At 59.3% G+C, this 23,378-nt stretch overlaps 2 protein-coding genes across 2 annotated transcripts; one reads left to right on the top strand and one right to left on the bottom strand.

The window, feature by feature from the left end:
* Positions 1-3,696: 3,696 nt before the first annotated feature.
* LOC101542787 (isopentenyl-diphosphate delta-isomerase 2) lies at positions 3,697-6,181 on the top strand. The gene is made up of 5 exons (XM_004617428.3): positions 3,697-3,734; positions 4,722-4,885; positions 5,142-5,234; positions 5,448-5,578; positions 5,734-6,181. The coding sequence occupies exons 2-5, from the start codon at positions 4,750-4,752 to the stop codon at positions 6,097-6,099; spliced, it is 726 nt and encodes a 241-aa protein (XP_004617485.3). The 5' UTR covers positions 3,697-3,734; positions 4,722-4,749; the 3' UTR covers positions 6,100-6,181.
* A 1,856-nt stretch (positions 6,182-8,037) lies between these two features.
* Positions 8,038-21,494, bottom strand: GTPBP4 (GTP binding protein 4). The gene is made up of 16 exons (XM_055140353.1): positions 21,333-21,494; positions 21,067-21,237; positions 20,308-20,411; positions 19,969-20,105; positions 19,166-19,266; positions 18,397-18,489; positions 17,856-18,113; positions 17,162-17,251; positions 16,729-16,839; positions 15,072-15,149; positions 14,834-14,885; positions 14,411-14,511; positions 13,485-13,682; positions 12,716-12,781; positions 10,125-10,268; positions 8,038-9,606 (listed from the first exon to the last, which is right to left on the bottom strand). The coding sequence occupies exons 1-16, from the start codon at positions 21,378-21,380 to the stop codon at positions 9,454-9,456; spliced, it is 1,905 nt and encodes a 634-aa protein (XP_054996328.1). The 5' UTR covers positions 21,381-21,494; the 3' UTR covers positions 8,038-9,453.
* Between the last annotated feature and the right edge of the window lie 1,884 nt (positions 21,495-23,378).

Genomic DNA, 23,378 nt, shown 5'->3' with positions numbered 1-23,378 from the left:
AAACGCCCTACCCGCTGTGCTATCGCTCCATCCCGGAGTTTTTCTCTTTAAGTGAAACTTAGATCAACGTGAAAGGAGAGAAAGAGGGGAAATGTGTTCAAGGAACACATGGGCAATGGAAACACAGAGATGGGTGAGCGAGAGACGTGCTCAGGGGAGAACACGGTCTTGGCCAACAAGCCACGTTCTCACTTTTAGAATGTTTCCCCGCAGAGCACTGAGTGTATAAGAGCAAATACATAAAGATTAACAACACAAGAGTTGGAGAACAACAAACCCGCAGGTAAAAGAAGGATTAGTCAGGTAAGTGCCCTGCTGGAACACTGACAGCTGCTGTCTCACTGTGTTGTTTCCTCACTCAGAAAATCACCATGAAACCAGGAGGAGGCTCACCCCGGGGATCTGGGTTGATCCCAGCCGCCTCCACCTCTGCACCTGCCCTACTGTGCAGGGATGGAAGGAAGGTCTCGGCAGGCTTCATAGAGCTTCCCAGAAGGCCACTGTGAACCAGCCGCTAGGACAGGGCAGACACATGGGTGTGCGGTCGCCTCTCGGGGACGGGGCCGAAAGCAGAGGGTCAGCTGGGCCCGGACAGGGAGCAGAGTTCGGACTGAGCTCGGGGGCCATGCAGCTGTCTGAAGTCAGCAGGAGGAAGTGTGCTGCATAGCCTGTGGGCACCCCGCTGTGCGGCCAGGACACCCCCATCCATGTCCCTGTGTCACCCCCACTCTACCTGAGACATCCCCACCCACTGTCCCCAGTAACCCCACGCACTTGACCTGTGTCACCCCCACCCACTGTCCCAGTGTCACCCACTCCCACTCTCCCTGTCACTTCCTCTGTCCCTGTCACCCTTACCCACTGTCCTCGTGTCACACCCACCACTGTCCCTGTGTCAACCCATCTCTGTCCCAGTGTTATTCACCCGCTGTCCCCGTGTCAACCCACCACTGTCCCTGTGTCACCCCATCTGTCCCAGTGTTATTCACACCCACTGTCCCCGTGTCACACCCACCACTGTCCCAGTGTCATACCCACCATTGTCCCTGTGTCACCCCGACCCACTGTCCCCATGTCAACCCACCACTGTCCCCGTGTCAACCCACCACTGTCCCTGTGTCACCCCATCTCTGTCCCAGTGTTATTCACACCCACTGTCCCTGTGTCACCCCCTCCACTGCCCCTAGGTCACCCCCCTACCCACTGTCTCTATGTCACACCTACCCACTGTCCCCGTGTCACAACCACCCACTGTCCCACTATCACCCCACCCAGCGACCCATGTCATACCCACCCATCGCCGTGTCACCCCCACCCGATGTCCCCGTGTCACCCATTCACTGCACACACGGTATCTGGAAATGGAATCCAGGCTAAACCCGTCTCCTTGGTCCTGGCTCTGAGGTTCAGCCCTAGGATGGCCAGCTGGCACCCCCTTGTCACCTGGGCACGGGGAAGTGCCCGGCTCTCCCTGAGCCCAGTCCTCAGTCCTCCCCTGCAGGACGCATTCTCTCAGATCTGCTGTCCAGGCCCAACAACGCCGAGCCCCCCGCCACCCTTCCCAGTCTTCTCAAGGAAGATTCTGGTTTGTTGGGGGCACCCAGCAGTGCTCAGGGCCGACTCCTGGCTCTGTGCTCAGGGGTCACTCCTGGTGGAGTTCAGGGGACCTTATGGGGTGCCAGGGGTTGAACCCAGACAGATGCATGCAAGGCCAGCGCCTCTCCCTGTACTACTGACTGTCCCCAACCCACCCCCAAGAACCTTCCGGACTGGGGATTCATGGCCTTGCCCAGAACGGGCACACCAGCGCCCTCCCTCGACTGCAGATGCCATAGGTGTGCGGCTCACTCCCTCCAGCCACCCGGCAGCCTCCTGTCACGGACACAGCAGCTCTACTCCCCCGTCCCTCCACTGTCACGGCGTCCTCCAGGCTCCAGGGAGAGGAGTCATGGCTGCAGGAAGGTGCAGCCATGGCTGGGAGACTGCGGAAGGGCTGGAACAGAAGCAAGGGTGCATGCCGGCCTGAGCACTGACCATCCCCGTTGCTGACTGAGGGCCACCGGGAGTGATCTGTCTGGGTCCAACCCCCGGCACCTCATAAGGTCCCCTGATACCACCAGGAGTGACCCCTGAGCACAGAGCCAGGAGTCAGCCCTGAGCACTGCTGGGTGCCCCCACCAGTCACAGGGAGTGACCTGTGGGTAGCCCTACACTTAACCACCACCACCACCAGCGAAACAAATTGGCCTGGAAGAGCCTCAGCCGGGCACGCTGAGGGAGGCTCAGGACCAGAAAGGCGGTGGGGGCAGTGGTGACATCAGGGGGCCACCTGCTGTCAGCCTGTCCCAGAGAGAGAGCCGAACACCCCCAGGCTCACACATGAGAAGGAACCTCTGGCCCGGGACACGGAGGCGCCGCACTGGGCGGTGAGAGTCACGGCAAGCACAGCGGGGTCGAGCATCCCGGGCTGTGGGACCCGCAGCGCCCAAGGAGGGGCCAGGAGGGCACCAGGACGTGCGGGAGCAGTGGGGACCTAGGGGGAAGTTCTGCACCTTTGGGCACAGAGGCCCGGAATGGGGCCCCCAGCAGCACCTCACAGGCCACAGCAGAGGCCCCGCGGGGCCCCGGAGCCGTGAGCCAAAGCACCGGGCGACGGTGGGTCAGGGAGCCCCTTGTGGGATCCTGGCTGGCCATGGTGCGTCGAGGAGGTGGCAGTCAGGGGAGCAGGGCGGGGGGAGGCCAGCAGGGCCACGCCGGGGAACCGCCGTCTCCACGGGTGTAGCTGTCAGCACACCCTGCTGAGGGTGGACCTGGGGACACTCTGCTCTGATCTCGCTCAGTTTCCCAGTTTGGTCTTGCTTCACAGCTGCATTCTCACCTGCTTTTGCCCTTTGAGTCTCTCTGTGTTGTTTTAATGTTGGTCTTGGGCAACGTGGGCTCTGAACGGTGCTGACTCCCACCTTTGTCAGCCGTCTCCCCACACCCGCCCCTGGAAGTTGTATAGATCAGCAGGGGTTGCTGGTTAAGTAATCCTAGGGGCTGGAGAGCATAGTGGGTAGGGCGCTTGTGTTCCCTGTGTCTGACTGGGGCTTGATCCCTGGCACTGCATAGGGTCCCTCAGCCCCACCAGTGATGACAGAGCCATGAGTAAGCCCGAGCACTGCTGGGTGTGGCCCAGCACCCCAATACATGTCATGGTCGTGCGGGGGGCTCTAGGTGGTTTAGTGATTAGGGTGCTTGCCTTGCCTGCACCCAACCTGGACTTGGTCCCCCAACACACGGTGCCTTGAAAACGCCGGGTGCAGTCCCAGAACCCCTCGCACGAACTGGGGCAGCCCGGTCACCCTCAGTGCTGTGGGCTTCGGAGCAGCACCGCACCCTCAGGTCACCGCTTTGAACCGCCAGCCAAGAATTCTGCTGAGAATCACCAGATCCATGCATGGGCAGCGGATCCGGCTTGTCATTTCTGTCTTGACACTGGCCCCGAGGTGGGGCATCACCGCACGAAGGATCAGAGCTAAGCCTCCTGCATTCTTGCTCAGACACCAGGAAACGCTCACTCGAGAGAAGCTAAAGGGGGTGGGGTGGCTGCGTGCCTACAACTAGGGCTCTCTGTTCTGTCTGGAGGTTTAGGGCACCCAGGTGAGAGGAGCGACTCCGATCCCACCTGTAACAGGAGCAGGGACCAGCTGATAACCAGAGACAACTCTCCTCGGCATACACGGTGACAACAGGTAAAGGGAAAGCCTTGCCTATGGCAGAGGAACTCAGTAAGTGCGGCACGAGGGGACGCGGTGAGTGGGGAAAACAGGGAGTTCATGGTTGCACAGGTGATGAGCGGGTTGGGGGCATGAGCTCAGGGTCTCCACTCTCTAAACAGACAAAGCTATTTGCCTAGAAGAGCCACACGCTGACCCGAACCCAATCTGAAGCCTGGCCGACGGCCAGCCATTGGTCTATGCTGCTGTTCAGGGAGGGAGGAACAGTGCTCCTGACTCAGGCCTTGCTCCTCTGAGTTAGCGACCTGAGGTCGCTGCCTTCAGGGACGCCGAATTCACAGAACTCCGGACGTCCCAGGTTAGCAATTCCAGACAGCTTACAAGTAGAGCCGGCACAGACTCGCACCCCTCGGCCCAGCCCCGCATGCCTTCCTGCACACACACTGGGACTCAGCTGTCCTGCTTCCCAGCACTGCCTTGCCGGGGGCTCCCTGGCCCTCAGAGGCCCCGGAGAGGCGAGGCCTAGAGGGGCTCAGTCTGGCGTTCTGGGTCTTCTCACGATTCTCAGTGGTTCTGGGGAGAGGCTCATAGAGAAGAGAATGTGGGAGGCGGAGTGACAGGACAGCAGGGAGGGCGTTTGCACGCAGCTGATCCTGGTTCCATGCCCGGTTCCATATGGTTCCTCACCCACTGCCAGGAGTCACCCCTGAGCATCACCGATTACGAACCCTCCAAAAATATAAAGAATCTGTGTCCAGTACCTGGCCCAAAGGGCTGAGGTGCATTCTGGACAGGAGCCCTGCTGGCCACGGGAATCTCGGGGTGGGATAAGGAGCTGCAGACTCTGGCGGGCCCACGGGGCACTCCTGTCCTGCCTTGTCTCCCCCCCCCAGCACCACCCGGCCCCAAGGTGGGTGATGATGGGTCTGCGGGAGCAGCAGCTGTGGGTGTGACAGCCTGGGCTGGTGTGGTGCTGCAGTGGGGTGTACTGTGTCTCTGCAGGTAGGCACTGCCCCACCCCTCTGCAGGAATGTCAGCTGCGAGCCACATGGACCAGTTTCAGCTGCAGCGGATGGGTGAGATGTGCATTGTCATTGATAAGAACGACCGGATCATTGGAGCTGAGACCAAGAGGAACTGCCATCTGCGGGAGAATATCGACAAAGGTGGGCGTCGCGCAGGCCCAGAGTCCCTCGGGGGTCTGTCCCAGCTGCTCCCACAGGGCGTGCGCCAGCGTGATGAGAGCAGCAGGAGGCCCAGGGAGCGGCCTGGGCTGGGGTGGGCTGGGGTGGAGACACCCCCCCCCCCGCACCTGTGCTTTCTGGCACACAGGGGGGCAGTCCCGCTGACAGTCCCTGCAGATGCTTGTGGCAGGGCCCTGTCAGACCCCAGACGCGCGTGACCACCGCCCTCTGCCCGCAGGACTGCTGCACCGCGGCTTCTCTGTCCTCATCTTCAACACGGACAACGAGCTCCTGGTGCAGCAGCGATCGGACGCCAAGTACACGTTCCCAGGTGACCCCCGCCACGGGCTCGGGGCGACCACAGCACCCCGTCCCCATCGCTGGGGCTCAGGAGATGGGGAGGAATGCCACCCTTCCCAAGTGGGACAGACTCATTCACGGGAGCGGGGCCCTTGGCCGACAGCTCAGAGCCGCCGCTGCCCAGGACGGGGCACAGGAGGTGACCCCCTGGTGCGTGTCTGTTGAGCACCCCCTCCTCCTGCAGGCCACTTCTCCGACTCCTGCTCCAGTCACCCCCTGTACATCCCGGAGGAGATGGAGGACACGGATGCCCTGGGGATGCGCCGGGCGGCCCTGCGCAGGCTGCAGGCAGAGCTGGGGATTCCCCCTGAGCAGGTACCCACTTCCCGCAGGTCTGGGCGAGAGGCTCCGTCCGAGGTGGCTGCTGGGCTCTAGGTCTGACTCCCCGTTTGTGAAACGGGGGGACCCAGCGCTCCTCATCGTGCTCTGCTCTGAACGACCCTCCTACTCACGGAGTTCCATTCCCCCAGATCTGTCTGCAGGACATTGTCTTCATGACCCACTTTTACCACCACAGCCCATCGGACGAGGTCTGGGGGGACCACGAAGTGGCTTATATACTGCTGGTAAGGAAGAACCTCACAGTGGACCCCGACCCCCGTGAGGTCAAGAGCTACCGCTACCTGAGCCGGGAGCAGGTGGCCGAGCTCCTGGACAGGGCTGCACGGGGCCAGGAGCGGGTCACGCCCTGGTTCCAGACCATCGTCGAAGACCATCTCTCCCACTGGTGGGATCATCTAGAAGACGTGTCCTCGTTTGTGGAGGCCGACACCATCCACGGCCGTGAGAGCATGGGCAGCCCGGCTGGGCCCCCTGCATCCCCCCACGTGGCCTGATCCTGCTCCACGCCTCCCCCCTGCCCCTCTTACCCCCAGCTCCTGGCTCTAGAAATTGGGTATTATGCTCGGGGGAAGGGTTGGCAGGCATCTCTCCAGAACCAACAGGAGGGTAACCTGTCCCCGCCCCTACCTGCATCTCTACTCCTGTCACTTCTCCTGTCTCTGGCTCCCTGGGGTCTCCCTTGTCAGGGACTGAACCGTTCCCGGACCGATCCTGAATCCCCGACTCCCTCAGCCTCAACAAGCCCCGCTGATGGTGCTCAGGTCCCCCGATTCCACCAAGCCACCTTCAGACAGATCCTAACCCACTGCCCCGCCAACTTCCTAAAATGTACTCATTGTTACCTGAAATGTTAGATCAACACTCAGTGTCCTTGACAATGTGTTCAGATGCAATCATTGGCTGAGCAGGGAATCAGAAAACTTGCTAATTCATGAACACGCCTAACGACCTAAGGCCAGCCCACGCTGCATCAATGCTTGTCCAGCTCTGGAACTCGATCTTTCTCTTGAGAATAAAACCTGACCACACATCTCGTGCTTGGCTTTTCTTGGGAAGTCCCCGCGGAAGTGGGTGCCCAGCAGGGAAGAGCAGGTTGGGCGAGAGCCAGCTCAAGAGTCAAGGACTCTGACGTGACCCTCCTTCCTCCTTTCTCCAACTGACCCCAGCTTGACCCCGAAGCTTCCCACACAGGTGCTGAGCAGGACAGATGTGCCTCCCGGCCATGAGGGAAAGCACTTTTTCAGAGGAAGATTAGTGTTAAGGTGCAACCCATTGTACTTGTAGGGGTCCCCCAAGACCACCAGGCTGATTTCTGAACAGCAGAACGAAGAGTCGAGTCACCTCTGCACACTGCTGGGTGTGGCGCAATCAGCAGAATAGCCCCCACCTCCAGGATACAATCACGGGCTCAGAGCCAGAGGGACAGCGGGAGCGCGGCCTGCTCTGCCTGCGGCCAGCTCCACCCCTAGCACCTTTTATGGTCCTCCAAGCTGCCAGGAGGGATCCCCGAGTGCAGCCCCCAAACCAAGCAAACGGTGCTCACACAGCTCCCGCGTGGCAAGGGCGGCGATGGGTGCGGGCTGGCGCAGCAGGCTTCCCTGGCCCTGCCGCCCGCAACAGCGGCCCCGCCCCAGCGGGTGCCAGGAGGCCAGCAGACTGCATCAAGTGCAGGACCGCTGTAGTCCAGCGAGCAGGCGCTTCCCTCGGACAAGGGCAATCCAGGCTGGGTCCCCAGCACTACGACCTGCCCCACCTACCAGGAATGACCCTTAACAGAGCCAGAAGCAAGCCCTGAGCACTGACAGGGGTGCCCCAAGAGTCAAAAAAAGAAAAACAAACAAAAAGCCACCAATCAAAACCATGAGTAGTTTCCACCCTCTAACGACCGGTCTCAGGAAACACAAGAACTGGAGAGGACAGACAGGGCCCACAGGCACCAGCGAGCACGCTGTCCTGTCAGCCGGTTTGCTCAGTGCTGGGGCCACAGCAGAGTGCCACCAGCAAGGCCAGGCCTCACGACTTCCCGCACCGTCTCTCTGGGCAGGACTACGCAGTCACCTTCCTACGCTTTGCAGCGTGACACACTCACTATGAGGGCACACTTGGGTCTGAACCCACGGCCTGTGCGGCCATGCAAGCCAGGCCTGCGGGGGAGAGGGGGTGACCTCCTCTTTGACCCCCAGTGAAGGTGGTTTTCCAGTGCTCCCACTTGGCCCCAGAGCACCTGTCACTCAACCCTGCCCACGCACACCTGCATGGGGAGCCCCTGGGGACACCACCGAGGGCCAGCCTGAGGGCAGCAGTGAGGGGCCATCATGTCCCTGCTCGGGATGGTGCCAACCCTCACCACAGGTTGCAGTGGCTTCTGGGCCTGGGAAGCGCACGGGGGAGGGTCTGTTGTCCCACAGAGCAGAGCTGAAGAACGACATGCGTGTGTTTGAGACATTTTATTTCAAAACCAGCTTTTTCTGCTTTGAAAACATTACCTTCTCATTTTCTCCCCCCAAACAGCCCAAGCTGACATTTAGAAAAGAAGAAAACGAAAGCACCCATGCCCATCTTTTCTCTCGGACTTCTATCTTTGGCTAACGCTGCTGAAGGCAGATCCCAGGGGCACAGGCTGTGGGGTTGGCAGACAGGTGGCAGCGTGTCTGGGGGTTTCTGTGCCCACTTGTGAGTGCCTGTATACCTTTCCCATTTCTTGTTTCTTTTGGCTCAGGGGCCACAGTCAGTAGTACTCAGGGCAAATGCCTGTCACAATCCTTGGGGACAATGCAATGCCAGGCTTTGACCGGGGCCCTGGACACAGAGCATCTGCTTCAGTCCTCTGAGTTATCTCCCTGGCCTACTTGGAAATTGTTTTGCTGTTTTGTTTCCAGGTCACGGCGGTATTCAGGGGTCACTCCTGGTGGTGCTCGGGGAACTATAAGGGATTCTGGGGGTCGAACCCAGGTTGGCCATATGCAAGGCAAGTGCCCTATGTACTATTGCTCTGGCCCCCAGTTGTCAAAATTTTGACTGTTATTTCCTGTGCCAGGGATTAAAAGCCAAGGCTTCAGGCACCAGCCGGAGGTGCAAGAGGCCCAGAGTGTACTGCTGAGCAGTCTTCTTGGGCCTTGTTGTAATTATTATTTTTGGCTGTTTGGCGATACCTACTGGGTCCAGAGAGAGGGGAGGGCAGCTCCTGCCCGTGCTGTGAGCACTGGGCAGACCACATTGGAGGCGCCAAGCTTGACTGTCCACACTCTGCACCTCAGAGCTTTGAAGACACACGTGGCTGTGTGGGGCTCGTGCCTGGCTGTGCTCAGTAATGAAGCCGGCTCTGCTGCCAAGCAAGGCAAGCCCTACACCCCCGACAGGATCTCTCTGCTCCCTGGCTTTTGTTTCCAAAGGTCTATTCTTCGGCAGTGTAAAAGTAAGATTTTTTTCTCCACTAAAAAAACAAATGCCGGGGCTGGAGTGGTAGCACAGCGGGCAGGGCATTTGCCTTGCATGTGGCTGACCCGGGTTCGATTCCCAGCATCCCATATGGTCCCCTGAGCTCGGCCAGGGGTAATTCCTGAGTGCAGAGACAGGAGTGACCCCTGAGCATTGCTGTGTGTGACCCAAAAAGAAAATTAAAAAAATAATAATAATAAAAAATAAACCCCAATGTCACCAATAAATCCTTCCAGTTCTACGAATCTGATCAAAACTCCATTAAAGGCAGAAAGTATCACTGGCTTGATGTGTCCTTACAGAGTGCCCACGCTGGATAGCAATGTCTTGGCCACTCCTGCCCACGGACAGCCTTGCTCCGCACCCTGTGGCCGGCGTGGAGGATCGCCCAGCCGTACCTCGGGTGGGCACTACCTGCGGTCCTTCTTCCCAGCTTTCCTCTTCCCGGACAGCAGGTGCTTGGGCTTCATGTCGAATACGTGTCTGTCAGCCTCCCCCTTCTTGCCCAGGCGATTCATCTTCCTCTGCGCGTTCTTCATCATAGTCTTGGCCTTCTTCACCATCTGCAGAGGAGAAGCACGTGTCAAACAGCTGCTGCAGCACATCAGGGCGTTCTCCGGCTGGGCCCTCTGCTGGGAGAGACACCCGGCCTCCCCCCTGCCCTCCTGCCCAACGTCAGAGGAACACGACACAACCTGAGCGGCAGAGACCACGGCACTAGGGCGAGACCAGACGCGTCAGCACCTCTGCCCCGACTCCTCCTCCAAGAGGCAGGATTCCAGCTGGTAGAGCTGTACTCACCGGAAGGGCAGGACCACAGATGCTGCCCCGACGGGTGACAGCAGGCCTGGGGATACCGGCCACAAAGACAGACCTCTACCAACGTTTTCACCTCCCGGTCCCAGTGGTCTGGTGACAAGGAGGTGCTTGTCATCCCACTAAGCTACACCCAGAACTCACTTTTGTGTTACAATAATTAGGTTTAGCAGGACTATGTACATTCAAACACCTGAGAGAAATCATCCCTCGGGGCTGAGATGCCGCAGCAGAAGATGACATGCTGACTAAACACAGGACTGACCTTGACGTCCCGAAGACCAGACACATCACGTGGAGTTCGCGAGCAACTGCGGCTACGGGCCACGGAGGAGGGCGGGACAGAGTCTTCTCGCTTCCTTTTCCTGGTGGTGCTGCGAGACCGCCTGGCCTGGACTGCGTAATGGGCCTGTGAGCACAGAAGCAGATGGGCGGGTCGGTGAAGGCCTCGCCGGGAGAGTCTACGAACTCGAAGCCCAGGTCGTGGCTGCTCCACCCGGGCATAGCCAGGACAGGCCGGCCCGGCCCCTCAGCCACTCCCGACGTGGCCTGCGCTGCACCTCTAGGTTTCCACTGGACTTTCAGCCCTCTCCGCACCCAAACTCACGGACACCACTGCAAGTGCAACTACAAGGCTGAGGTACAGACTCGAGGACTGCTCCTCGCGTACAGAGGCTGCCCTCTCCCCATCCGTCACCTAGAGGACAGCAGCAGCACCAGGAAGCTCACCCAGGCACACAGACGCACGCACAGACATGGATTCCCGTCCAACCCAGTGTTCCTAAAGTGGGCACTGCCACTGTCAGGGAACACTGGGACACCAAAGGACAATGGCCTTCGAAATCAGAGGGTGCTCTCTGCTTATTCTCCTTAAGCTCCGTTTCCAGGGCAGCGAGCCAGGTAGTCTGGGGTCTCTGGTCTAATCAGTCGGGACAGTGCTGTCCCTTCACTCTGATTACTCCACGCTGGGCACCTGCTATGTCCTTCCGGGCAGATGTGCAGGCACTGCCTAGGTAGGGCCTTTCCCCTGCGCCAGTCCAGGGCAGGGCAGCAGGAGAGCTGGGCGACACGGCACGTCCTGAAGAGCCATCCTGGCTGGTGTGGACACTGCCTCTGACTCCAGCTTCGCCCCGTTTTTACAGGCAGCAAATGCTCCGGGGAAGGGATGTGGGGCCTAGCAGTGCTCAAGGGACAGGGACTGCTGGAGATGGAACTGGGGTCAGCCACGTTCAAGTGCCTTATCCCTATTCTGTCCAGCCCCAAAATGCATTTTTTAAGCTGCAATCTCAAAACTTTTTTTTTTTTTGGGGGGGTGCTCCTTCAGTACAGTTCAGGTCTTACTCTTGGTGGTGTTCAGGGGACCATACAGGATGCCAGAGATTAAATCTAGGTCAGCCATGTGCAAGACAAGTGTCCTCCCCACTGTACTTTGCGGTGCTTTTAGCCCCCAAACTAAACTTTCTTTCATTGAATTAAAAACGCAAGAAAGGGGGGTGGGGGGAGATATACTGTGATTCTTGGTGGTGGAATATGTGCACTGGTGAAGGGGTGGGTGTTCGAGCATTGTATAACTGAGACTTAAACCTGAAAGCTTTGTAACTTTCCAGATGATGATTCAATAAAAGAATAAATAAATAAAAATAAAAATGCAAGAAAGTTATTCTAAAAAGATGCTTTTGTACCCCACAATATAAAGTACGAGAGAAAACTAAAGAGACAGTACAGGGTCTGGAGCAATAGCACAGCGGGTAGGACTCCTTGCATGCGGCCAACCTGGATTCGATTCCCAGCATCCCATATGGTCCCGAGCATCGTCAGGAGTAATTCCTGAGTGTACAGTCAGGAGTAACCCCTGAGCATCGCCGGGTGTGACCCAAAAAGCAAATAATAAAATAAAATAAAATAAAATAAAATAAAAAAATAAAGGGGGCTGGAGTGATAGCATAGCTGGTAGGGCGTTTGCCTTGCACGCGGCCGACCCGGGTTCAAATCCCAGCATCCCATATGGTCCCCTGAGCACCACCAGAGGTGATTCCTGAGTGCAGAGCCAGGAGTAACCCCTGTGCATCGCCAGGTGTCACCCAAAAACCAAAAAAATAAACAAATAAATAAATAAAATAAAAAAATAAAGAGACAGTACATCAAACCGGATGTTTGCCCTACACAGGGCAGACCCTTGTTTGATCCCTGGGACCCATATGATCTCCCAAGCCCACCAAGAGTGATCCCTGTGTGAAGAGACAGGAGTAGGCCTTGTGCCCTGCGGGGCTGGTCCAAAAGAAAACCAAGGGCTGGAGAATTAATACAGGGTGTAAGACACTTGTCTTGCTGTGACTGACCCCGGGTCCCTGAGTACCACTGGAAGTGATCCCCGAGCAGAGCGAGGAACAGTCCCTGACACCACTAGGTATACACCACCAAAGGAGAAAAGAATCAACAAAGATAAATGAGCGGGTTTCTAGCGCTGACAGTCTTTTTCCTCTCTGCTACAAATACAGAAATTTCTTCCCCCTCATTTTTGGTATTCACCTGGATATGGAAATTTCCATCATAAAATGCAGTGAGGCACCAGCGACATGCAAACAGACAACAGCACCCAGGGAGCCCAGACAGGCTGGCATGGGCGCCTTAAGGCCCAGGGCCAGAGGAGCGCAGCCCATGGGACGGGAGTGAGCAGGCCCTGGGCTCCCCTGCCACCCACAGCGCAGGCCTCAGCCGCCCGAGGCTGACCCCTACAAGCCTACTGAGCAAGCACATCCAGCTCTGCGCGCCAGGATATGAGACGCCCTGGTCCCGGGTCCCTGCCCCCCAGATCTGAAAGACAACACAAGAGACCCACCCAGCCCCAGCACTCACGCTGTCTTTATCATCCATGTCAACTCCAAGGCTACGCATCTCACTCTCCATGACATTGCGCTGAACCTGGAAAAGGTGACAATTCGCAGTAAGCAGACGAGCCTCACAAGGCATGACAGTCAGCCCCAGAAACAGGTTTCTGCACGACACAGCCGTAACTCGGGCTCACACTTGCTCGAACCTGTGATACGTGCTTCCTGCACGACTACAGTCCCCCAGGGCTCCAGGGTGCAGAGCGGACAGTGTGCAGGCCAGCCCCGCTCTTCCTCTCCGGAGCCATCCCAGCTGCCCTGCTCCTGCTGCCCCCCACAGCCACCTCCTGCAGCCTCAGGTAAGCACAGGACTGCCCTGTGACAGGGGACGTGTCCCGGACACCTGAGAGGACTGCGGGGAAGGCACTTTCCCTGTGCACATCACACCCCGGCACCGTGTGTGGACCCCAAGCACCACCAGGAGTGACCCAAGTGGAGCCCCCAAACCAAGTAAAGGCCACTGAAGAGAGATGCTGACCAAGTCGAAGCTGCTGATCGGGCTGAGGCCAGCTCAGCTCCCGTGAACTGCACAGGACAGCCCGACCCTGCCCAACGCTCCACACCCGCCAACAGGAGCCCGGAAGGAACCTGCACAGCTACGGCAGGACCAGGAGCGCAGGACAGCAGCCAGCGAAGGCAGTCAGCGCATGAACAGCCCTGCTGGACAGGCAGCACCACACCCTCACCCAGCCGCCTCAGCCCACCAGGCCTGACCACAGAGGGAGGAGCCGCCTCACCTTCTTGGCTGTCCGCGGCATCCGAGGCCCCTGTGTGTTCTTCTCCTTGGATTCCAGAATCTTCAGCTTCCTCTTCTCTCGGATTTGCTTAGCCAACTGCCGGATCTCCGCCATCTCCTCATCCTCACTCTCAGGCTCACTGTCGTACTCCCCAGCAGCCACTCGGAGCTCTTCTTCCTTCTCCAACTCTTCCAGTTTCTTCAAGGGAATCGTAACGAAACCAAATCAACCCCGGCCCCTCGCGCCAGGGCAGCTCCCACAGCCTCGCAGGAAGCACACACATCAGCTGGACACGCCTTCGGAGGACAGGCATGAAGGAGGTACCACAGGGACCCTCAGCTCCCGGCTGAGGTCAATGCAAACAGGCTGACCCATGCTGCAGGTCACTGTCCAGCCTAGCATCTTCCAGAGAGCCTCCCTGGCACACGGCTAGCCAGAGCAGCACACAGGGAGTCGTCCACGCGACACAAGGGACCCGGCAGGGCCAGCCAGCAGGGTCACACTGGGGAGCCATAGAGGCCAGGAGGAAAGGGGAAGACGACCAACCCAGGTAGTGAGGCGCCAGGTAGGCAAATGGAACACTCCCAAGGAGCACCTGGGACAGGGGAGTTACAGAGGCCACGCCGGGGCCAAGCCTCTGACGCCCACCGTGAGTCAGAAATCAGTGCCGGGCAAGGCGCAGGGGCGGGAGGCTCGCACCAACAGGAGCAGCCTGCGGGCCAGCGAGAAACGTGGAGACCCTCTTCCTGAGTCACAAACAAGGCCCAGGCTGGACAGCTTTGGTCTCGCTCTCCGAGAGGAATGTGTGGACCCTCAAGCCAAGAAAAACCCAAGACAAAGGAGACGCAGGAGAGAGAAAGGCTGTTCCCTCGGAGCAGCCCCAGAGCCAAGTCAGAGCCACACCGCCGGAGCACCGCGCCACACACCTGCATGATGTCGGGGTCGATGTAGTCGGCCAGGTTGTGTCCCTCCCAGATCTCGGGGATCTTGTCGTGCTTCTCGGAGGAATTCATGATATCCCAGTACTCTGCAGGTCAGGAGACACATGTAGAATATGGCCCCTTTCATCATTACATGCCGGGGGCCCCCAGAGGCCACCCTGGGTCCGTCACACACCACAGCACAGGCACCCTTCACCAGGACATTAGCACGTAGCCACTCTCTCCCAAGGGGCGCAAGCACCGGACATCAGCCCCGTGCGTGAACAGGCCCAACAGAACGCAGGGCCCTCGCAGTGTCCAGCCCGCCCACCGTGACGTCCGAGTATGGCAGAGAGGCAGAACCCAGGAGCCTGTGCAGCAGGCATGGCCGAGCGGCCGAGCAGACACTGCCCAAGGCCCAGCACTCACTCTGGAGATCCAGAACGTAATCATCCCCCATCTCCAGCTCAAGGTCACGCTCCTGCAGGAACAAGACAAACCCGTGAGAGCCGGCGGCCAACCTCACCCGACACCTTTGCACCCTTGCCTGGCAAGCTCAAGGCCTACTCTGGAAGGGAGCGCAGGGCTCCCGCATCACGGACAGCACCTCCTCCAAGCCTCCCTTCCTGCCCTGTGCTCCGGATAAGGCGGGACCCCCACCACCTACCCTCTTCCTCTTGGGTTCTCCGGTGTCCATTCTCTTCCTGCGTGCCACCACTCCCTCTGGGATGAAGGGGGGCCGCTCCTGGAAGGAAGTTGGGGGACTGGCGTGAAACATCTGTCCAAAGGCAGAGGAACAGAGAGGACAGACTGGAAGCCACCTCTCCTCCTGTCCAGATCACAGCGAGACCAGCCCAAACCCCCAAGACCTGGGCAGGCAGTAAGGCAGACCCCAGGAGGACTCCACGCTTGGTCTAAAGCTTACCTGAAAAGTGGAACATCAACTCATCAAGAAAAACAAGACACTGAGAGGAACAAAGCAGCTCAGAGAAGGCAAAGTGCCAAGCAACGGGCCCCCGGGGGAAGGAGCTACCTGCCCTGCTCTGAGCTGAGCTGGGGGACCTGCACCTAGGGCCAAGGCAGCTCTCGGAGTGCGAAAGCTTCCGATCCAGCCGCACCAAGAAGCAAACCAGCAGGAAGCTCACCCTCAGCACCTCCAGAGAAGCCTCCAAGGACAGTAGCGAGGCTTGAACCATGCATGAAGTGTGGGTTTTGACGTTAATAAAAGCTCATCAGAAAAGCAGAGGATTGGGGCCACGGAGAAGGTCAAGTAAGCACAGCGCTTGCCTCTGAGTACAGGCGACGTGGGTTCAATCCCCAGCAGGAATGATCCTTGAGCACAGCCCACGAGTTCAGCCCTGAACACAGCCAGGTGTAGCCCCAAAACAAACCCAAAAAGTTAAGAAAAACACAGGCAGAGGACATGTGCAGACCCCGATATAAGGAGCTGCCTGCAACTGCTCTAAGGCAACCCCACTCCCTGGATATAACATGCAGACCGCATTTAGGCAGGACTTTCAGAGGCTGGAGCAATAGCACAGCGGGTAGGGTGTTTGCCTTGCACGCGGCCAACCCGAGTTTGATTCCCAGCATCCCATATGGTCCCCTGAGCACCGCCAGGAGTAATTCCTGAGTGCATGAGCCAGGAATAACCCCTGTGCATTGCCCTGTGTGACCCAAAAAGAAAAAAAAAAAAAAAAAAGGCAGGACTTTCTGGAGCAAGAGAAACTGAAACCCGGTTCCAAGGCCCCCGAGCCCCACAGTCACACGCTAGTTCCGGCTAAGATCAACGCTCCAGACCATCTAGACACAAACCTGCACTCAGATGTATGCAGAGCAGAGAACGAAGGGCAGGGGGCCGAGGAGATTAAGACAGAGGGGAGGCGCTTGCCTTGCACACAGCCAGTCCGGGTTCCACCACAGCACCCCATATGGTCCCCAAGCCCCAACAGGAGAGAGCCCTGAGAGCTTCGAGGTGTGGCCCAAATAGCACAAATAAATTTGGGGGGGGGAAATAAAAGGAGCAGGCTGGAATAAGAGGGGAGGGCGGGCTTGGGCCTGTGAAGCCTGGGACTCAATCCCTAACATCACGCGTCCCGCTCACAAACGGGGGCACGGGGTCAGCCTCTGCTCTGCCTGTCACCAGCACTACAGGGCGATGCACCAAACCCCAGAGGGAGCCAAGACCGAGAAGGCAGCTCCCTCCTGTGCTGGCTTGGGCCGGAGCACTGGCGTCCCTCAGAGGACAGCCTGGCAGGACCGTACACGGTGAGGGCGCCCCGGCCAGCTCCCTCCAGCCCTCCAGGGGTACCCCAGGACCCCACCTTGTCATCCCGCTTGTTGGGCACAGCTAGATGCAGTCGGTTCAGCACCTCGTTCACTTTGTTACCCTTCATTTTGGCTTCAACTCGATGAGCCAAAAGCCGGTCACAAGCCTGAGGTGAAGAAACATAGGAAGTCACGGGGCCGCACCAATGGGGTCTGCTGCTCCCTGTGCCCTTCCCCTCCACGGGGATACCCTGCCTTGGCCGCATGCTGAGGCCCAGCGTGGTGTCCAGGCACCGGGGCCTGAGCTGCACTGGAAGCAGCACCCCGAGTGCTGTGCCAGCCCCGCCCTTCCAGCTGCAAAGGCAGACCAGGAGAAGGCGCAGAAGCGGGCGCCCCACCACCCTCTGTGCCCGCAGGCCCCAAAGGCTTCCCACAGAGCCTGCGACCAGGGTCAGGCGCCAAAGCTGACTGCTGGCGGGAGACACTCACCTCTGTCTTCACCTTCATCACCCCCTCCTCAGTCAGGGTGCTGGTCTCCACCACAGGATACCCCTCTGCCTGCAGCTCTGCGAAGATTTTCTGAGAATACAAAAGGGGCCAGAGACGTGTGACTCCTCCCTGCACGGGGTCCCAGACACAGACCCTCTGAGGCCGAAACAGCTTTCTCGCTCTCTCTCCTCCATCCCCTTGGCCCAAGGAGACAGCTCCAAGAGCTGAACACAGCTTTGCATACAGGCGCCCTAGGGTCCATCCTTGGCCCCACGCAGTCCCTCCAAAATAAAAATAAGAAAATCTGAATTATCGGGAAATGAGTCTGTGAGTGGCCTACGGTGTGGAGACTCACCTTCCAGAAAGGTCTCGGGTAAGACAGAGATGGCGCAGGCCTGCAGCCCCGACCCTAGCCAGCCCCACACAGGGCCTCAGCTGAGGGCCAAGATGAGGCATCTGTCCCTGGGGCACCCACTCCCTCCCCACAGGCTCCGGAGGGGCAGCCCAGAGAGCTGGCACAGACCACCACACCCGGAGGCCCACTCGCTCTGGTCACCTCCACCGAGCAGGCCTGGGAACAGCCCCTGACTAATCCCGACACAGGACCTCACGGTGGCGCAGGTGAGGCTGGCCACTGAGACCCCACCCGCAGTATGACTGAAGGCGCAGGCGGGACGGACACGGGGATGCCCACCTGGTCGTCCTCAGCCAGCTCAGCGATCCTCCTCACGTCACACTTGTTGGCGACGACGAGGAGAGGCTTGTTGACGAAGAGCGGCCTGATGTTCTGGAAGAGTGCCAGCTGCTCCCTCAGTCCGTGGCCACACTGCTCCGACAGGTCCATCACGTACAGGACTGCAGCGCGCAGGTGGGCCAGTGCCGTGATGGCCTGCATCTCGATGGTGTTCCGGTCCTCCAGCGGGTGGTCCAAGATCCCGGGGGTGTCCACCACCTGGGGTGATGCTTATCACTACAGAGCAGGGCGGACGCCCCAGACACAGAACACAGAGCACCAGAAACACAGCCCAGAGGACGGTGCAGACCTGGGCACGCAGGAGATCCCACTTCCCTCCCCCTTGAGCACAGAGCCAAGAGCAGCCACGCCTGTGGCCCACAAACAGGACCTTGTGGCCAAGCAAGCTGCCTGAGGTAGAACCTAATTCCCACCGGACATGCCCCAGGCTCCTCCCCGGAGACCCCCAGGGCCTAGGCTGCCGCTGCCATCACAGCCTCACCTGCCAGCGCAGATACTTGTAGTCCATGTGACCCACAAACAGAGACTTGGTGGTGAACGCATAGGGCTGCACGTCCACATCTGCTCTTGTCACCTGCAAGACACGAACGCCACCGTCAGCTCTGCCCCAACTCCCTGCCCGCTGCAAACGCCCCACACTGTACGGTACGATACAGGAAACCCTGGTAGGGACAAAAACAAGAGACACACAGAAGAGTGTCGGGAATAGCAGTGCCACCTCCCAGAGACAGCTCCCAGGACAGCTGCCCTGCCCCAACACTGCCCCTGGGGGCCCGGGAAGGTGCTATCCATGCACTCCACACGTGATCCATCCCAACAAGGAACTGAACTTCACATTCCGCAGGATAATACTTGTCACCCTCTGAGGCCACAAACACAAACCTCCGAACCCACTGAAGTTCAGTCCTGGAGTAGGAAGTGGGCAGAGTCCAACCACTGCCATGAGCTCTGCTCATCTTCCCAGGAGCCTGGAGCTTACCAATGAATTAACTCCTCTGAGTGGAAGATGCAACTACTGACCACCAAAAACCCAGAGCCAACAAGCACAGCCTACACCAGTCCTAGGACACACACAGCAGCATCTCCTGGGAACAGCTCGGAGTCTGCTCAGGCAACACGGTGCCAGGGACCGCCAGGGAAACAAGCAGTGTCACAGAGGGGCCATGGGGTGCTAAGTCTCAATCTTGGAGCCTCACATACACCAGGGACTAATTCCAGCCCACTGAGCAGTTTCCCTGGCCCTGACCAACCTTATTGATGAAGCTGGACTTGCCGACATTTGGATAGCCACACAGAAGCAGGGTCCTCGTGTTGGGGTCGATGGTTGGCAGTCGGGACAGATGCTGCCTGACTGTGAGAAGGAAAGAGTTTAAAGAGATCAGAACGACAGTATGGTGGGCAGGGCTCTTGTCTTACACCTGTCTGACCAAAGTTTGATTCCTGGAACCCTAAAAGGTGCCACAATGAGCAGGACACTAGGGAGGGAGGGAGGGGCGGACAGACAGAGAGAAAGAGAGAGAGAGGGAGAGGGGTGGGGGGGGAGAGAGAGAGAGAGAAAGAGAGAGAGAGAGAAAAGGGAGAAAACTGAGTCTGAACCACAGAGATGACTTAAGGGTCTTACGGGTCTGGGTTCAGTTCCTGATACCTTATACACCCCCAATACCTCCAGACGTGGCCCACCATCCAAATGATAACACACCTAAGCACTGCTGTGGAAGAGCCAACAGTAGCTGTTCCATCAATAACCACCCACCCAAATCCTGCTGGACCACCCTCATGTCACCTCTAACGTAAAGCAAAACCATCGCTTCCAACTACTAGAGAGGAACTGGAGTGATAGCACAGCGGGTAGGGCGTTTGCCTTGCACGCGGCTGACCCGGGTTCTAATCCCAGCATTCCATATGGTCCCCTGAGCACCGCCAGGGGTAATTCCTGAGTGAAGAGCCAGGAGTAACCCCTGTGCATCGCCAGGTGTGATCCAAAAAAAAAAAAACTGCTAGAGACCCAACATCCTAACAGCACACAAAGGACCCAGGCTGAGCCCAGCAGCACCTTGTTCCAAATACTCCAGGCTCTGCTTCTGCCGCTTGATGATGGTGCACATGCGGCCCAGGGCAGCGCGCTTGAGCTGCTTGCAGCGGTACAGAGAGTCCCCGTACTTCAGGAGCCGCACGTAGTCCTTGGCAACACTGAAACACATGTGGGTGAGACCTTCCTCCAACAACAGAGAGGGACACCATGACACACCTTACTGGGCTGGCACCACCTGTGGTTCCCCCACCCCGCCAGCAAGGATCCCCGGTCCCTGAGCAGAGCCAGGAGTAAGTTCTGAACACCACCACGGCAGCCTCCCCCCAAAACAAAACAATTTCCTTTAAAAAGACCCCTTACTTGTCCACTAGGTTTTTGGCAATATTTATTTGTCCCAAAGCCAACTTGTAATGGTCCTTGTCGTAGAGGATGTTCATCAGATCGGCATAGAAGGGATGGATGTCCTAGAGCGAGAGGAATGGGCCGGTCAACCACTCGTCCCGTCCCTCAGCTTCCTAGGGTCACCTCACCGCCACAGCCTGGCGGGCCTAGGACACACAGCAGGAAGCAGCAGCCCCCTCCTGAGCTCCTGCACCCCTGGGGAGCTGCCCAGGGGGCCAGGCTCTCCCTCTCCCCTGGTCCCTTCGCACCCACAGTGCTCCCACTTCTCTGCATCTCCCGAAGAGAGGTGCCCGCAGTGCCCCCTCCCGCCCCCAGGAAGTCAATCCTACCCTGCCAAGAGCTCCTTGGGGAGGCTCCAGGCAGCTCCAGGCCACACTGCCTCCCCAAAGTCCCAGCTCCTCTGCGGACAGGTGCACCTCTCGCCCCTGCCACCTGCACAGCTGAGTCCAGGCTCAAGCCCCAGGGCGTCCCTGAGACTGCTGACCCCATCCACACACTCGCTCCACCCGGCGCTCTCTCGGGCAGGCAAGCCGGGGACCATCCCTCCCCACGCCCCTCAGTCCTGCCCATACTCGTCCGCCGTCCCTCCCCCCGTCCTCCCATCCCCCTCCCCGCCCCTCCCGTCCGCCTCCCAGCCCCCCCCCCCCCCGTCCTCCCGGCCTCTCCCCCGCCCCTCCCCGCCCTCCCGTCCCGCTGCCCCCCCGCCCGCGGACTCACGTCCAGCCGCGGGAAGTCGGCCAGGACCCGCGCGAGCCGGTCGTGATAGTTCTGCTGCGTGAACTTGACCTTGCGCATGTAGAAGTGGCGGATGCGGTGGATCTGGTAGTGCCGGTGCACCACCGTGGGCGTTTTGCGCTGCGTCCTGGACAGCGTCAGGTCGATGAAGTCCTGCGGGGCGGCGGCCAGGGCCGGTCAGGGCCGGTCAGGGCCGGCCAGAGCCCGCCCAACCGCCGCCCGCCGCCCGCCCGGGCCCGGCAGCTCACCTTGGCCGACGGCACCACCGTGATCCGCTTGAAGTTGTAGTGCGCCATGTCTGCTGAACACGCGGCCGGGCGCCACTTCCGCTTGCGTCACTTCCGGCGCCCCGGGCTCCGGCACGGCCTCCCGGCGCGCCGTGCGTCTCGGCAGCGCCCCCGCGCGGACCGGAGGTCTCGGCGGAGGCGCCCCCAGCCTCTGGGACTGTGCTCGCGCTCACGGGCGCCCTAGTCGCTCGTCCCTGTCCCCAGTGTCCACACCTGCCCCCCACATCCACACCTGCCCCCAGTGTCCACACCTGCCCCCCTTCATCCACACCTGCCCCCACATCCACACCTGCCCCCACATCCACACCTGCCCCCACATCCACACCTGCCCCCAGTGTCCACACCTGCCCCACACATTCACACCTGCCCCCCAGTGTCCACACTGGCCCTCAGCGTCCACTCCGGCCCCCAGCATTGACATCTGCCCCAGCGTCCACACCTGCTCCCAGTGTCCACACCTGCCTGCATGCTCCACACCCTCCTCCCCTGTGGCCACCTCGGAGGACCAGCATAATGTAGTGTCCGAGTGTCCCGGTGCTGGGCAGGAGGATATGGTTTTTGGGGGTAGACGAGTTTGTGGCCTGTGCCTGCCCTCTGGGAACCTCAGCTCTCGGCCCTCAGCCCACAGGCCCCCACACTCTCCCAAGACAGGCCCTCCCGGCTTGTCCCCAGCAAAGGGGGCCTAGGCACTGGTCCAGTTGCTGCCAGGTCTGCCCCGGGCTGAGCTGTCAGTCACCCTGTGCCACACGTGACACGCCCACCGCCCCACAGTGCGAGCCACAGCTGGGTTCTCAGGAGACACTTGGGGAGACAGAATGGCCACTGGTGGCAGGAGGGAGGGAGTCTGAGCCCACCAGGACGGAGGCTGGCGTGGGGCGGGTGCACCTTGGCACAGACTGGCGGACTCGGCCTCATCTGCTTTACTTTTCGGTGGCTGTAATTCCAATTGATGAAAAGTATGTTGTGTGCCAAGGACGTGTGACAAGCCTCCCTAAAAGGGTCCTTTGTGCAGGGATTAGCCCTTTGGCCACCCCGGCTGTTCTCTCTTGCAAGGTGCTTGAACCGGCCTCCCCAGGTCACTGCCTGTGTCTGGGTCCGAGCCTGTCCCCACGCATTGGCTTCCTCCCCACACGCACGTACTCGGCTGCACCCTTCAGGTGTGCGTGCTTGTGATCCGGCCACTGGTGCTGTCTGTCACCCGTGGCTTCTGCCCTGCAGCCGACCTGCTGTCATTAGTGCCCAGGGCCATGGGGCGGAAACCAGAAAGACTGCAAGCTCTAAGCCTCCCCTTCTCGGGACAAGGTCCCCCTGCACCACCACAGCCCACCTGCCCTGGGCCACAAGCTGCCCAGCCCCTGGGCGCAGCACTGCCTCCTGAGCTTCATGGCCCTCTCCATCTTGCCCTGCGCCTGCTCTGGTTGCTCCCTCTCCCGGGATATCTCCGGGATATCCCAGCAGAGTACCCCACCCACACCCGCACACCCAGGCACTTTCTCCAGGGGTGCTGTGGCACTCGCACCCCAGCCTCCCACCCCACAGCAGTCACTCAGACTTGACTGCTTGCGCCCAGAGGAGTAGTCAGAGCCATAGCACTGCACCAGGACCTGGGATGCGCTGACACTGAATCTGGCCGCACCCATGCGAGCCCCCAGGGAACTGCAGCGGGAGATCAGAAACCATGAGCGTAGGGTTTCAAAGCATTTTAAAATTTTGTTTTAAGGGACTGGAGCAACAGTGTAACGGAGGGCATTTGCCTTTTACATAACCAACCTAGGTTCAATCTCTGGCATCCCATAGGGTCCCCCCAGCACACCAGGAGTGATCCCCGAGCACAGAGCCAGGAGTAAGCCCTGAGCACTGCTGAGTGAGGCCCCAAAGCAAAACAAACAACAACACAACAAAACCACAAAAAAAGAAAAAGAAAATTTTGTTTTCATTTTTTTTCTTTTTTGGGTCACACCCAGCAATGCACAGGGGTTACTCCTGGCTCTGCACTCAGGGATTACT

This window comes from Sorex araneus, chromosome 5 (genome assembly GCF_027595985.1).
Source record: "Sorex araneus isolate mSorAra2 chromosome 5, mSorAra2.pri, whole genome shotgun sequence".
Classification (NCBI taxonomy): Eukaryota; Metazoa; Chordata; class Mammalia; order Eulipotyphla; family Soricidae; genus Sorex; species Sorex araneus.
Note: the sequence above shows the minus strand (reverse complement) of the source record. Positions and strands in the feature narration are given on the sequence as shown.